We start from the raw sequence: 16,460 nt of genomic DNA on the forward strand, positions 1-16,460 counted from the left end.
TTCTCACTATACACACACAAAAATTGTAACTGTGTGAGGTGATGGATGTGTTAACTTTACCTTATTGTGGTAAACACTTTGCAATATATATATCAAATCATTGCATTGTACACCTTAAACTGACACGTTATATGTCAATTATATCTCAATAAATCTGGAAAAAATTCTTCTCAAGACCAGTAAAAGCATTTATTTTATAAGCTTGTGGATCTCATGTTAAAAAAGTAAAACTATTAATAAGAAAAAGTTTATAGAATAGAGAAATGAAACAGTTGGTTTTGCTAATAATATCTAACAAGCACTATGCTATAAGCTTAACATGAATTATCTCGTTTAAAGTATACAGCCCTCTATGGGTTGGTACCACCACTCAAAGGAAGCGAGAAGCTTAGAACGGTTAAAAACGTAGCCAAGAATCCACAGATGATGGGTGGTAAAGCTAGAACTCAAATCCAGATCAGTTAGACTCCAAAGTGCAAGCTTATTTATTTATTTTATTTTACTTTATTATATTCTTTCTAATCAAGGGAGCACTGTCATTATTTCCTTAAGTATTATTATATTGCTGGAATATATTTTGCTAAGAAAGCTCAAAATAACTTGGAAACCGTGGCACAGCATGAGTGAGTTAAAGGAGCAGGAGAGTTTCTGGAAGCACACATTAGTGCTGTCGGCAGAAGGGGCAGAAGAAACTTCGAGCCGAGCCTGGTGTTCTACACCATCACTTGAGAAGGCAGCGTCTTTCGGTCCAAGGAGAAATGACAGGCACTATCATAGTGAATCATGGACCCCAAGGATACCCAGATATCTTTCTAGCCCCTGGAACTTGTGAATGTTGTCTTATACGGCAAAAGGGACTTTGCAGATGTGATGAAGTTAAGGATTTTGAAATGGGGAGATTATCCTGGATTATCCAGGTGATCCCTGACTGTAGTCACAAGTGCCCTCATAAGAGGGAGGTTGAGGGGGATTTGACACAGAAGAGGAGGCAGTGTGATTATGGAGGCAAGGACTAGAGTAATGCAGCCACAGCCCGTGAATGCTGGCAATCAGTGAATGCTGGAAGAGGCAAGAAACCAACTTCTCCCCTCACAGCCCCCAGGAAGAATCAGCCCTACCAACACCTTGACTTTAGCCCAGTGAAACTGATTTCAGACTTCTGGCCCCGATAACTGTAAGAGAATAAATCTGTGTTCTTTCCAGCCGCCAAATTTGTGGTAATTTGTTACAGCAGCCACAGGAAACTAGTACACACTGCAAGAGCCATCTTTTTCAAGATGGACTTGAAACTTCCAGCTTAGCATCAGAGTATTGTTAACAAACAAAAAACAAGCAAACAAACACACGCAAAAAACTTGTAATACCAAACTGTACGGGAGATAACTTTCAAAAAGCATTTCCTTGAGTTTCTTGGAGTTGCACAATAGTATGTCCTGAAGGTTTTCTCCAAAGTCAGGTCAGTGTTGGTATGTTGGATCTGGTCCCACCAAATTTGTAAATTTGTTACAAGATGGACAGCTTTATAATTTTTTTAACACTCATGACATTAGTTATCTGAGCAAAAACACAGACTAGCTCCACAATATTTAGATGATGATATGAAGTGGCTTTGGAGCAGCATGTCAGAAGTGCTAGTGGTCTGAAGTACATGTCAGGGATGTAGAATTTCATTCTGGGATCATCGTTTATCTGTTTATACAACCTGAGGCCCAAGTGCAGCCAAGATTTGAACCTGGCTTTAGAGTTTGGACTCACATAATGGGTAAATTACAGGTTACGAAATGAAAGACTTATCTCCAACATTTACTGCTATGTGACCTTGGCCAAATCAACTGACCTCAAAGGCTTATCTGTTAAAGGGAAAAATAGTACTTAGCTCAAAGAGTTGTGAGGATGAGGTAAAATAATGCATGTCAAGAATCGGGCTCGGGGCCGGCCTGGTGGGAGGTGGTTAAGTGCGTGTGCTCCGCTTCGGTGGCCTGGGGCTCTCGGGTTCGGATCCCGGGTGCGGACTTATACACCGCTTATCAAAGCCATGCTGTGGCGGTGTCCCATATAAAGTAGAGGAAGATGGGCATGGATGTTAGCCCAGGGCCAATCTTCCTCAACAAAAAAGAGGAGGATTGGCAACAGATGTTAGCTCAGGGCTAATCTTCCTCAAAAAAAAAAAAAAAAGGAATTTGGCTCAGTGCTGACTTGACGCAAGTGCTCAATAAATCTTAGCTGCCACTGCTGGTGTTGTTACTCAGAGAAACCATCTCCTCCTCCTGCCCAGGAGTGGTGCTTCAGGGAGGAGTGCCCTCTGGAGCTGTGTGTGGCCGGCTCTCAATCTGGCCCTGCAGTTGGGGGACCACTCCCACCTGTCTCACGTGTTATTGAGAAACTGTTACCGAGAAATGTGAGAAAAATTTGTCCCAGCCTATCAGTGCAAGGACTTCCAGATCAGGCCTGCCAAGCATCGTCCCCGATGACGGCAGGGTTTCCACTCTGTGTGCAGCACCCTTCCATGCAGATCCCCTCTGCCTCACTGGAGGGACCAGAAATAAAATAGTCCTGAATCTAGAAGGCAAGTCCTACTTGGTCTCCAATTCACTTATCTTGACCTGAGAAGAATTTAACTCTAGGACACGCCAGGCACTCTCTGAATGGGCTTCTTGTCCTCGTTCATAGAATCACAAAACTGTAAAAGCACGAAGGGCGAGTCTTACAAGCTCTTGACAACCTAGCTCCTCATTTTTCAGTTGAGGAGACGGAGGCCCTGAGAATAAGTGACTTGCCACAGCTCACACCAGAAGTTGGCATCAGAGCCAGGATTGAACTTCTAATTCCAGTTTCTCATTTGATTTCCCTTTTTTTTGACCCTTCGACGCTGTCTACCCCCATCTTCTATTGCTGATTCAGGTATAACTTCATTACCCTGCCAGGGACTTCAGGCCCGGCGTGGGCCAGGGGATGGTGCTTCCCACAGACCGCAGCTCAGGTGTGCGGTCTGGAGACGCCCAGCTCTGTCCCATCCTCTGGGCCTGGCGGGTTTGTTTCCCAAAAAACCCGAGCCGCTCAGGGAAGGAAGTCACTGTTCACCTCTCCACCTTCCTGTCATTTTAGACCACCAGCCAGGGCTGGGAAGGCCTTCCTGCCGAATCGCTCTCACCTACGCTTCAAAGTAGTTGGTCTGTTACTGTAGGGTAAGCATTAAGAATCTTTGTAATCTTCCTTCACAATTAGGCCTCTGAGCAGTAATGTTCTCAGACACACGAACTGATTCTTTCTCCAGTGAGAAGAATGCAAAACAGCAGAGTCTTCCTTCCCACCCTCCTTCCCGCTGCCAACATCATCATCACGTCTCAGTAATCATTGTTTCTGTCCACCTAGGGCCTGAGTGTCTGGGTAAGGAGGTGGCTGAGGAGGGCAAAGAAAAGAGAGGTGAGGGTGTTCTGAGGACACGTTTCTCATTTCCCCTCTGAGCGTGTGTGCCCAGGCTCAGCCTCCCGCTCGGCAAGCTGGCACGAGACATAGATGGCCAGAATGGGAGAAGACCCCTCCTGCGAGCCGGCGTTTCTCCCCTTAAACTTACCCACCGCTCTCTTCTGTTGCTGCCAGTAAATCTCAAGGAGCCATTTCCTCCTGCCTCAGTGACATTCTACAAACACCTTTTTCTGAGAAAACTTTGAGTTAATTAAATGTGGAAAGTTTGTGTTGTGTTGTGTTGCAGGGCATTTCATGATATACAGTGTCTAAGATAGAGAAACCTTTGAAATCATTCATCTGGACAGTTGCAGGAAGGAGGTCACAACTGCCCTGACAGCCAATCCTATTTTCCTAGGGAGGTGCTTACTAGTAGGAGTTTCACTGTATTCATAATTACTCCTTTCACCTTTATACAATGGTCTTTTGAACAATAATTGCACAACCTTCTTGGGTTTCTTATTCCTGGCTTGACAGCCAAATCTACAGAACTTGAAATTATTGATGCTTTCTAATTTTTAATCATTTTGTGGTTTGTGTAATCTGAGGTTTGAGGAAGTCTGGCCATAATAATACTTTACATTCCACTATTGAAAATGCCATCTTGAGGTCACATGTGACTCCCTAGTCTCCGAATTTGAAGGTATCTTCCCAGGCTCTGTGAGTCGACAGTTGAAAATGACAAAGACCCAAAGTAAACCAGCTTCAGCAAACAGTGGAAAATCTAGGAGAGGGGGCTCTAGGCATGGCTGTTTTCAGGAGTTCCACCAGTGTGGTTAGAACCCAGTCTCTCTCCATCTCTCCTTCCTGTTCTCTGCGGCAGCTCTGCTCACAGAAGGACTGTTTCCCTGTGTTGTCTAGACGGCTTCCAGAGCCTCTCGTTTACACCCTCCCGGATTCAAGGCAAGCAGGAAAACACAAGCTCCCATCTGCTAGACCTAACAAGGGTCTCGGGCTCTGCTCTCATTGAGCACAATTAGTCGGCTTGGGACAGGTGCCCATCCCTGAGCCCACCAGCGTGGCTGTGAGGATTTCCTGCCGTGACTGGCAGAGCCTCAGTGAGCAGGTCAGTCCCAGAGCCAGGGGTCCCATCAGTTCCACCAAGGCAAGTGTTCTGAGAACACAGGCGGAGGATTTCCCGCCAAAGAAACTCCAGTGACTGTTACCAGAATAAGCAGGAGAACAGGTGCTGGAACAGCAGGTGCCCCCCGTACTCTCCAACCTTTCTACAGCATTCAGTCTTGGTGCCCTTCTTGAAATCCCGCATCCCTCCTTCCCTCACACAGTGCTCCCGGGCGTCCCTTCTCTGACTGCTCCTCCTCTGTCTCCTCTTCCTCCTCCTCCCCTGTGAGGAAAGGGGGGTCCACGGTTGTCTAGCCCTACCCCCCCCAGCTTAACCGCACAGAGTTCAGACTCACTTGCCACCACCTCCTCTGTGCCTTACCCACCCTGTTCCCTTGACCTGTAACGTCATCTCGCCTCCCACCTGTCATCCCTACGTGTTCACGTCCTCTATATCCTGTGAAATATCTCTTTGTCAATCTTCCATATCTAATTTTCTCCACGGCAGAAATAAACTTTCCCTTTCCTCTAAACTCTTATTATCCTCTCTCAAAGAGGATTTTCTGTTTTATATATTCTGTTATATATTGAAATATGTACGTGTGTCACCATTGGCTCTTAGCTCCTTGAGGGCAAGAATATTATCTTTATCACTTAACTCCTCTATCCAGTTCCCTTCCATGGCCAGTCCTTATAAAGCTAGTATTTGTCAAATAAATTTGTATGGTGCTTCCCATTTTATTAAAGTGCATTCACATCCATCAGCATATTTGCTTCTCAAAGCAAATCTGGAAGGGAAGAACAAGTATTACCTCAGCTTTATACATCAGAAAACTGAAGAACCAAGAGGATCAAAGATTTAACCTGAAGACCCTAAGCGAGTTCTTTGAAAAAGCTGGGAGCAAAAACTTAGATCCTTAGAGTTACATTACCTGCTATTTTCCAAGAAAAACTTGCTGGTGTGTATTCTATCATTAAAACCTGGAGGATAGTTGATACCAAATTGTTTTACTTTCAAATAGATTAAATATTTCACTCTGAACTTGCACACTGCGTCTGCCAATTACTGGGATTGTATCATGATCTGCTCCTCGTATAGTTAAAGAATATTTAAAGGAAATCCAGACCAACTGGTTCATTCTGGCGTAAGTGTTTTCACTGTTGCTGCTGGTGGTGGTGGTTGGGCAACCCCAGCTTCTCTCTCTCTCTCTCTCACGCCTTCTCTCTCTCTCCCCCTCCCTCCCTTTCTCTCTGTCTTTTGCGACAGACACACTTCTCATCAAGGGAAGGGAGGAAGTGGATTTCTTTCCCCCAAGCGCCTTTTCTTATAACGGAAAACAAACGTCTCACTTGCAAAACTCCAAGAGCTTCCCCCTTCCAACGACTCAGAGCCCTGGGTGTGCCGTGGATTCCGAGCACCAGAGCATTCGCGGTCTGAACCTGTCCTGCCCCAGGCTGTCGGGCCGGGCCAGCCCTCCAGGGGGCGGAGCCGGCATTCCCAGGCCGGTTCACACACCCGGCGGGAACACTTGAGCTCGGGCTCGCCCGCCGTTTGCCGCCGCAGCCGGAGTCTGGGGCTGTCCTCGGGGACCGTGCGGCCGCGGGCCCTCGCCATGGCGGCGCCGTCGCGGCTCCTGATCCGCGGGGGCCGCGTGGTCAACGCCGACTGGTCGCAGGAGGCGGACGTGCTGGTGGAGGACGGCGTGGTGCGCGCGCTCGGGCGCGACCTGCTGCCGCCGGCGGGCGCCCCCGCCGGGCTGCGGGTCCTCGACGCCGCCGGCAAGCTCGTCCTGCCCGGCGGCATCGACACGCACACGCACATGCAGTTCCCCTTCATGGGCTTACGATCCGTCGACGACTTCCACACGGGCACCAAGGTAGCCACCCCCGCCCTCCGCTCCGGGGGGCCCCGCGGGGCCCTCGGCCACCTCCCCGGAGCCGAAGCCCCGCCACCTCGCGCCTGCAGCGAGCCGCGGCGACGGACGGGCGTGGGGCTGGGATTAGCGTTCCCCGCGCTGAGCTCCCTTCGTCTAGGGACTCATCTCCGTGGCATCAGCCCGGCTCTCACTAAGCCGCAGGCCCCTACTTCTCCCTTGAGTAATTTGGCAAGCTTAAGGCAACCTATTCCATTGCCCTTATGTCTCTACACCCAGACCCCCCATTTTCACTGGTGTTCTTGGACTTGGAAGCCCACACGTCTTCCATACCATCTGCAGAATCTCTTTGTTAAGTCGGCACTCCCAGCCTTTCTCCCCATCCTCCATCCCCAGCCAAAACCAAATGAGAAGCCCATTCACCTAGTGGATACCGCCTTAACTCAAAGTGAGCAGTGTGTGGTGGGTGATGAGAAGTGGGCTTCCAGCCCACCATGTCCACAACCTTTGCCTCCACCCTCCATGAGAAAAAATATTCCAGAAATGGCCTCCCAGCATTCACACTCCACCAAGGCGACCTGGTCCCGTGGGGACATCAAATGCAGATCTTGATTCTTCCTGAAGCTTCGCTGGTGGTGTAGGAGGATCAGATCACTGGTCCCCAGGTGAGGGAGGCTTGGATTTCTCTAGCTACAAAGGCCTAGAGGCTCAGGTCATTGAAAAGAAGCTTAAACGTTTCTCCAAAGCTCCTGAAAACAAGATCAGAAGATGAACAGGGTAGCTTTACGGAAACATAGAGTTAAAACTCCCCTCTCAGCACTTGGGCTACAGCCAAACCCACACACCCTCTTCGAGGCTTGCATTTGGGGTTGTGGTGAGAGAAATGGCTCCTTGCAAAGTGAAAGAACTGACATCTTCAAGGCTAAGCTCCTCACTGAGGGACGTGCGCGACGCTTTCCCTGACGACCGGCCTTGATGTGTGAGGAACAAATCGGGCTGTTTAGTCCGGGTATAGACCGTGCAGGCTTTCAAAGCAGTTTTGACGATCTATCCTTTACTCTACGGGTTTCTAACATTTTTTTAAACCGATTTTTACTCTCCCTTCACCTCCCCCCTCCACGTTGCCCAATCCTTTATGATTGACCAGAATGTTCAACAGAAAAAAAGAACCGTTTGACCCAGAGAGAAGGGTCTGGGGCAGGCTTCTCACATCAACATTTGGAAAGCTTCGTCTAGTTACTAATTATCAACCTTTATCATCAGGGCAATGGTCAAAGTGTTTTGTAGGACAGATCATTACTTGTTTTGCAAAAAGGTGAAATTTGCTCAATTTGATGAACTTATTTTTACATTTTAAACAAAATTTTCAGATAGCAAAGTGATATATGATTATAGAAAATTGGAAAAAATAGGAAAGTAGAAAGAAGAAAAATATTATCCATAATCTCCTACTCAATGACAACCAATGTTTTGGTGTATTGCCTTTATGCTTTTTAATCTGCTTTATTTTACATAATTGAGGTGTATCGTGCATGTGTGATGAGTGCGTGTGCATACATGTATATAAAATCTTGTAGCCTGCTGTTTTCAGTTAGAATACACACACTTATCACAGACTCGTCGTTAACAAAGTTAGTGGCAGGGCTTTCCACTGACACCCCCCTTTTCTAGTTGGGGAGCCGCTGTTGCTGACCGTCAGTTGCCAGCCCACTAGCATCATTTCCCCTTCTTTCATCAGGGTTCTAGAAGAATCAGTCAAGAGGGGTTGGAATGCTGTTGGGGAGGGACATTCCCTCCCTTTCTGGAGATTGTCTGTGCGTGCCCCAAGGCCCTGGGAGGTGGCTCTTGGTTTTCTATCTGTTTCTTGGCCATTCTGAGATTCTTAGCATGGAGAGGTTTACAGTTCTATATTGCGAAGTCTTTGTAGCAACAGTCTGTTGTCCACAGCAGAAAGAACGTATCGGCCAGCTGATTCTCAAGGCGTTTCTGTACTTAAAGGTTGTCAAACGCTAAACAAAAATATGTTCTTCGTGAGCCTAGGATCTTAAGCAGGAAACAATATGGTCAGAGATATTAAGGTCAAAGATTTAGCAAATACTAAATTCATGATGAATATTAAACAGTATTCACAAGGGGGCAAAGTCACAAAAGTCTACTTCAAAATTGGCAGCTTGGATCCCAGGAAATAACCGCTCCCACTCCCAGAAACAGATGAGGCTCCATAAGGGGAAGCAGATGGGTAAATATAGATAAAATATAGATAAACGTGAGCATTAAAGTATTGGCCTGAGTTCTGAAAGGAGGGCATTATGGAGTTATTTTGTCCTCTTTTCTAGAGTCTTCACGATAACTCCCAAGGCAGTGTTGGTGGAGTTTCTGGTTTGGGGAAATAAGGACAAAGAAGTCTTTTGTAAATGCTGGTTGTGTTATATATTAAACCTGAAAAACATCTTATTAATACTGTTAAGTAACATTTATTTTATCAAGCACTTGCCATGTACCAGGCCCTGTGCTAAGCTGTGCGTTGTCTTCCAACAACCCCAGGTGCCATTATCCACTCTTTGCAGTTGAGGAAACCGAAACTTAAGTCACTTGCCTGAGGTCACACACCTAGTAAGTGACCAAGTGGCTCTTCAAATTCAGTTCTGCCTGCTGTCGCTTGAGCTCTTACCTTTCTGAAATGACTATTGAAAAAACATCTAATGTTTAGTTTTGTCAGGGTGGGAAGTGATGGATGAAAAAGCTGTGTAAGTTGCATGCTAATGCAAGATGGCTTTTCTCAAAAATAGAGTCATCTTTAAGAAATACCTTCCCAACACTGGAGGCAGTGAAGGTCATCAGCATAAATATACATTATAGGGATGAGGTTTGTGAGGCCTTTGTTTGTGCATTTATAGCCGCATCATCTCTAAGGGTCCAGAAATGGGTACCTTAAGTACTGAAAGCCATAAAGTAAAATGATTTATTATGCTCTCAGGAGACGGGCCCCAAAAGATTAGACCAAGAGCTGTTTGCTTTCTGCATCCACCAGGCTGAGCATTTATAATACCTGACAGATAGAAGGCAGACTCTTTGTGGTATTCTATGTACTGTATTGATCACTAGATTGTGATGGAGTCCAATTTTAAAAATGAAATATAGGTCAACCAATGGTTACGTGTTTTGTAAACCTAATTCATGTCAGAGGTTGATTTAAAGCCTATAATTGATTTACTTAATTATAGGTAAAAGCTTTCTATCTGATGTAACTAATGGAAATAATGTTCTGCTTTAAGGAAATCATATTTCACTTTGTTGGTCTATACTAGAGGTAGAGTGGTCTTCCAATAATTCAGTATCTGTGAGGAAAGACAATGGGATTTTTTTATTCAAATGGATATTGTGAATTAGATAAACTTGAAGGCATTATGACTTTGCTTTTACTATATCCTGTGATAAGAGAATGAATCACAAGAGCTCGGCCAGTTTTCAAATATATATATTTATATTCAGACATATATGCAGCTTGGAGTGGGTGGACTCACATTAAAAGCCTGGCAGCATCTGTAGCTAGCAGAAGGATCTTTTTTTTTAAATTGGGAAAACAGGCAGAACACTTTTCTTAGTAAAGGACAAAAAGCCCTCCAACTTATCAAGAAAGGAAATTATACTTTGCTCTGGAACTTTTTGGGAAGATGCCATCAAGGTGATTACTTATTATACAGCAGTGGAAGGTGTGTGATTAAGCCCACATTTATGGTTGTATTTATAGAGTGTCCTCACCTCGTGGAAGACTGTGCTTCACAAAACTTGGTTGCAAACCAAATCCCTCTTTCTGGTGCTGACCAGAGTCCCTGGCTGGGCTTTAGATGCTGTGTGCGCTGACTGTGTGACCTTGGGCGAGTCATTTCCTCTCTCCGGGTTGTCAGCATTTCCTTATCGGTGAAACAAGGTGATGGTTAGCATAATTTCAGGTAAAAAACATTTTTAAAAATAGTGAAAGCTGTATATATTCGTCATCCAGGAAAAGGCTGGAGCATTTATAGTTGCTCAATGTATGTTAGTTGAATGAAGAAACTGCTTTTTTAAAAAAAGGAAAATACAGAAGAGTATAAAAAAATAATATTTAAATTACCTATAGTTTTAGCATTTTGCTTCCCATCCTTTCAAGTTTTTCTTTTGGGGGTTAAATGGGGGGCGTATAAACGTTTGTTCCCTCTACTAACAAGTTGTGCATCCTCTTTGGAGTCAGCCTTGTTCATTAAACATTTCCCCACGACCTTAACTATCATTGGAGAAAGCGATTGCCACCGCCCCATTATCCTCTTCAAGGCGGAGTTCCAGATCTTTTTCTCTGGTTCTGGTATCTCTTAGGCATCAGGCTGCCATTTCTGCCTGTCTGGTGACATCATAAGCTGGATGTCCCAGAAGCACCTCAAACTCAGAATGATCCAAACCAAATTTGTCCTTCCCTCCCATTGCACAACCCATTTCCCCCCGTTTCTCAGACCGTTAACAGCTCCACCCTCGTCCTCTCTGTGTTGGAGGTTTTGGTGATTTCCAGTTTCATTTTTTGTTTTTGGTGTGTGTATAACAATGTTGTGATGTAAATCATCATTCAGATTCTTGACGATTGACTTGGAAGTGACACCTCAGAGTGAAGTGCCTGGGCCGACGAGGATTAGATACATTGTACAGGAGTTGAATACATACATCCAGGCTGCTCTTCACTTTACGCTTCCACCAGCGATACATTATAATTCCCATTTCGGGGCCGGCCCGGGGGCGCAAGCGGTTAAGTGCGTGCGCTTTGCTGCGGCAGCCTAGGGTTCGCCGGTTCGGATCCCGGTTCCCGGGAGCACACTGACGCACTGCTTGGCAAGCCATGCTGTGGCGGCGTCCCATATAAAGTGGAGGAAGATGGGCACGGATGTTAGCCCAGGGCTGATCTTCCTCACAAAAAAATAAATAATTCCCATTTCACTGCATCCTAGCTAATTATGGATATTGACTTAAAAAAAACTGTGCCAATTTAATAGGAAAAAAACATAGAACTTCTTAATGTTTTTAAATGAGCCTTTCTCTAATTGTTGGTGAGGCTGAGCTTTGAACGCTCTTGTTGTGTTGATAGCCTGTGTGCTCAGCTCTTAGAGTTTGTAATTCTATGATTTCCTTCAATGGCTGTTTACTGATTACAAAGTTAATCTTGGCACTAATCAGAGGAAGAAAAAAAACGTCTCAAAGGTTGATTTGAAACCACTTGATATTAAATAGGTTTTCGCCATATGGAGGGTGTTGTGTGTTAGGAATACTTTCACTGAACTTTATACAATCTGGGGCTTGCCTTCTTTCAGTTTTCATACTTGAATTCTCAATGCTTTTCACTCCCACCGCTTGTTTTCTCCCTCATTTGTCTGGACTGAGTTTTTTCAATGTCTGACAGCAGTCTAGAAATCAAGGTTTCCTTCAAGATGCTGTAAAGGGAAAAACTTTTCCTCTAACCTCTTATGTTTAGTCATGGGGTCCTGCAAATTAAACTGACAAAAGACAGACTAGCAAGAGAAAAGATAGATTTTTTAAATTCACATACATTCCTGCAAGTTTACAGAAAAATGTAGCTCAAGGAGGTGGTTAGAATTTGGGGCTTATATACCACCTTAACAGGGGAAGAAGAGGAGAAGGACACTTGTGGAAAAACAAATGACTTCTTAATAGGAGAAGGAGAGGGAGTAGAAAGGGCATTTATGAGAAAAGGCAAATGAGTCCTTAGGAGGATGGAGAGAAGATATGATAGCTCTATGACAAGGTCTGTTTAGGTGTGGCACAGGCTTCTAGTCTCAGGTGATTAGAGTCGTCTTCCTGGAAGGGGATTTATGACAATTGAGTTCTTTGAGGAGACTGTGCTTTTGGGCAGGTAAAGAAGTTCAGACAAAAAAGCCTATTCTCAAATGCCTTCAGCTCAAAATGATTTTTATGCCACAGTGGCACATTCTAGACCCTGTTAATGCCACCTAATATGGAATAACCCTAAGGTAAGGATTTTTCAAGTTGATGGTTAGGTTTCCTTAATTCAGTCCACAAATATTTCTTGGAAACCCACTAAGGGCCAGGCATTGTGGTTGGGGTTATAGAGACGAAAACCATGGTCTTTGTTTTCAATGGCAGACAAACTAGAGGCATAGGAGCCACTAATTTATCCTGGCTTTGATACTGAATTATATACGGGGGACTTGTGGACTTACAGACTTCACTCTGATGATTGGGACTGCTTTTGAGTGAACGCTGGAGGCCTGGCATCGTCCCTTTTGCAGAGTCACGGCCCATAGTGGCTTGCGTCACTGAGCCGTGTTTCCGAGCAGGTTATCTGGCTTATAAATAAGACTTGGCAACTGCCCAGCGTCTGCGCCTCAACACCACTTTGTGCTCTTCTTTGCACGTGTCAAGTAATGAATTGAGGGAGGACACTTCAATTTTTCAGGATGTTTCTTTGCATCTAATAGAGCAATTGCATATTATAGCGATAGTCGTGAGTTCCTGAGCCCCGAGGATCTGTTCATACATAAAAGCAAGGACCTTAAAAATTAGCTTAAAATAAAACAAAATGTCACCTTTTTTTAAAACAAGAAATTATCTGAGGCATAGATATAGAAATAGACTATAATTCTGTTTTGTTAAAAGTCCTCGTTAACACTGATTGGGTAATGGGCTTGGGACAAAACTGAGCAGTCAGCTTTCAAATGTACTCAGAGTCCACATTCCGTATTAAAATTTTCATAGAAGGATCTAGGAAACTGCATGGCCAGGGCTACCAATATTTTTGAGAAATGAAATCTCACATTAACATGCAACTTGCACAGCTTTCCCATTTTGCTGTTGGAAAAGTGAACCATCATAATTATTCTCTCTCATAACTTCTGGGAGAAATTCATTGGTCTCTCTCTTCTTTTCTCCATTAAACATTTGAAGAATATTGAGGTACCAGGCACTGTAACAGGCACAGAGCATACAGAGATGAAACTACATGAGTTAAATCAGGATCTCTGGGGGATGGGATAAAAGTTCCCTAGAGGATGCTAGTGTGCAGCCAGGATTAAGAATCACTGGACTAGGGGGGCCGGCCCCGTGGCTTAGTGGTTAAGTGCGCGCGATCCGCTACTGGTGGCCCGGGTTCGGATCCTGGGCGCGCACCGACGCACCGCTTCTCCAGCCATGCTGAGGCCGCGTCCCACATGCAGCAACTAGAAGGATGTGCAGCTATGACATACAACTATCTACTGGGGCTTTGGGGAAAAAATGGAGGAGGATTGGCAATAGATGTTAGCTCAGGGCCAGTCTTCCTCAGCAAAAAGAGGAGGATTAGCATGGATGTTAGCTCAGGGCTGATCTTCCTCACAAAAAAAAAAAAAAAAAGAATCACTGGAGTAGGTAGAGGAGGGGCCTGGGGAGGGAAGAGCATGGGTGACGTGTCTCTCTGAGGTGGAGAGGAACTCAGAGCTCTCCAAAGAGAGGGGGTGACAGTGTCACTAGAGTGGGGTGAATGAGTTGGGACGGGGATGAGTCAATAGAAAGCTGCAGCTAGAGTTCAGATCGCGCAAGCCTTTATGGACTGTGTAATAATTGTTTTCTCTTCACCCTAAGAGCAAAGAAAAGTCAATGAAAGACTGGAAGTGGCTAGCATGGCTGGGGACGAGGTGACAAGCAAGAGGCTCTTCTCCAGTCAGATGAAGGTGGCACTGAGCAGTGGAGGCGCGGCTGCAGGAAGTGAAGAGACTCATGGAGTGTCTAGGAGGTGGCCTGGGGGAGTGGTGGGGGAAGGCTGTTGCTGGATTGGATTTGGGGATGTACGGAAGAAAAGAGGCAGATGTTGCGGGTGACCTTTGAGTCTGAGATTTGCACAGCTGGAAGAATGGTGGTGTGATTACTGTTTCACACGTGGAGAGGCAAGGGGACAAGTGTGGAGAGGCAACATGGAGAACATCTTTAACAAAGCTGGATGTGCTTCTGGAGTTGGAACATGAAGTTTGTTTTCATAAGTCTTAGTGACAATGAGAAAGCTGAAAATTGAGCCAAGTGTTTTTCTCCCTAAGGCTCAAGTGTACTGTTGGATTTCTCTTTGTTTTACTTGAGTGGAGCAGGTCCTGTGATTGATTTTAGTGAAACAAAGTCACTCGTTCCAAGATGAGCTTAGAAATGAAAGTTCAGTGACTCCATAAAAGGGAAGAAAACGCTTGGGATGCTTTCAGTAATGATTTACGACCTAATACATTCTGAAATAAAATCTTGTGTTATGTAATATTATGACCCCACTGTTGGTGAGAGTTTATCTCAATTATGTTCTATCACATTCGCACCTGAGACAGGGCATGCTCGCCTGCCCCCAAAAGAAGGTTTTAGATAAATTGAATGGTTTTCAAGGGAGAACAGCCAAAGTAATTAGAAGCTGAAAGAACTGAGCCAAGATTAGAAACGGTAAATGCATTTTGTTTGGCTAACTGATAAATACAAGTGGAGTGAAATCCATCAGCAGTAAAAACAAAGGAAACAATTAGGTTTTATATAGAAATATGAAAGAAATTTTCACCTTTTACTAGTTCTCCCTCCCATCCCTATCCTCCCTTTGCTCTTCAAATGTTAGGTAAATCTTGATGAACATTTTGGGAAGTGAATCTAGAAGCATCTGATATTAAAAGCAATTAAATGAATGCTGAAAATATCTAAGGTGGGCTAGGCATGTGGTGTTCTGATCAGTCGGTTTGCTGGGTACAGTCGACTATCCCATGGATAATAGGTGTGTGAAGATGAAGAAACTATTATAGGGCTCTTCTTTGTAACTCTTTTAGGGGCACATTATTTCAATAGCGATTGTCACAAGGATGAACATCAAGGGATCTTAATAAAATTGCGTTTCATTTGTGAATTTACAATTTATAGTTAGATGGCATTTGTTATGTTTTGTATGGCTTTTGGTTTCCTAGATGCTTGGTTCGTTTTACCAACCTATGCATTTCTCAAAGCAATGATTCACTGATGCCCTGGGGCAACAGGCTGGAAATCAGGCCTGAGATTTGGAAGACGGCTGAAGGGGAATGGCCTGCATGGGATTGAGGCCCAGAGCAGGCTGAATGTAAGACCTCTTGCTCGAAGTTGTGTCTTCCTCCATGTTACCAATGAGAATTTACCAGCTGTGTGACCTTGGAGAGTCATTTGACATCTCTGAGCCTCAGTATCTTCAACTGTGAAATAAGAAAAGCAATTCCTGCCTCTCAGGGCTGTAGCAAGGATTACTTAAAGGAGCTAATGTGTGTATAGGATGCTTAACCTAGGACTGGGCGTTTAAGCAAGCTCCTCTTTCAAGGCAAATACCTCCCAGGAGGAGCAGGTCACCTTCACAACTTTGGGGGGTCCACTCTAATTGGGATTGCAGATCTGCAGCTCTGGGACATGGCCCCCTGGATCCAGTAGAAAGAAGGGAACATTTCAGATGTTGAAATAATATTTGGGGCTTTGAGATAACTTTGGGCACGGAAAGGAGCCTGGGTGACCTGAGAGACAAGATGAGGCAGGAGGAACAAAGAGGTTCGAAGGAGGCTGGGGAGCAGACCATGCTCGGCGACTGTCCGCCAGGGCCCGGGGTAGCGGCCGGGGTCCCTGCAGCGGGTGGCTAATGCCCCAGTAATTTAGAAAAAGGCAGATTCCATTTTTCATCCATTTGCCCACGCTGGCCCAGACCATCCTCTCCCATTCACTACAGTTTCTCTAAATCAGTTTCCATTTTGAGGGTGAGGAGAGGAGAGAGTGGGGAGGAGAAACAGAACGAGAAGAAAGAAAGAAAAGAAAAGTGGCTGTTCCTGTCCTCTCCTCTCCTGCCTCTTTAGGGTGTTGGAGCATTTGTGATAAATCCTTATTCAGGAACTTTCAAATTGCAGCCCCGGGAATTTTGATCTGTAGTTTTAGAAAATGACCCTTTAGCCATCACATCTCCAGTCTAGTAAGAAGGCCATCAACGGTCTGTGTAGTCAATTTATATAGCATATACGTGTATTTGTATCATATATCTGTAAAATCTTTTTTTCTTCTTAT

At 44.9% G+C, this 16,460-nt stretch overlaps 1 protein-coding gene across 2 annotated transcripts in view; it reads left to right on the plus strand.

Moving 5' to 3' along the window:
• The first annotated feature begins 5,918 nt into the window (after positions 1-5,918).
• DPYS (dihydropyrimidinase) overlaps positions 5,919-16,460 on the plus strand; it is a 78,425-nt gene continuing 67,883 nt past the window's right edge. The window contains exon 1 of one of the 2 annotated variants that reach the window (XM_087447554.1): positions 5,919-6,404. In XM_087447554.1, coding sequence (XP_087303680.1) covers positions 6,141-6,404 — 264 coding nt within the window. In that variant the 5' untranslated portion in view covers positions 5,919-6,140. The remainder of the gene's footprint in view (positions 6,405-16,460) is intronic. The other variant, XM_014788108.2, reaches the window with a different exon arrangement.

The sequence above is a fragment of the Ceratotherium simum genome, chromosome 23 (assembly GCF_057802395.1).
Source record: "Ceratotherium simum simum isolate JZ-2026a chromosome 23, ASM5780239v1, whole genome shotgun sequence".
In the NCBI taxonomy this organism is placed as follows: Eukaryota; Metazoa; Chordata; class Mammalia; order Perissodactyla; family Rhinocerotidae; genus Ceratotherium; species Ceratotherium simum.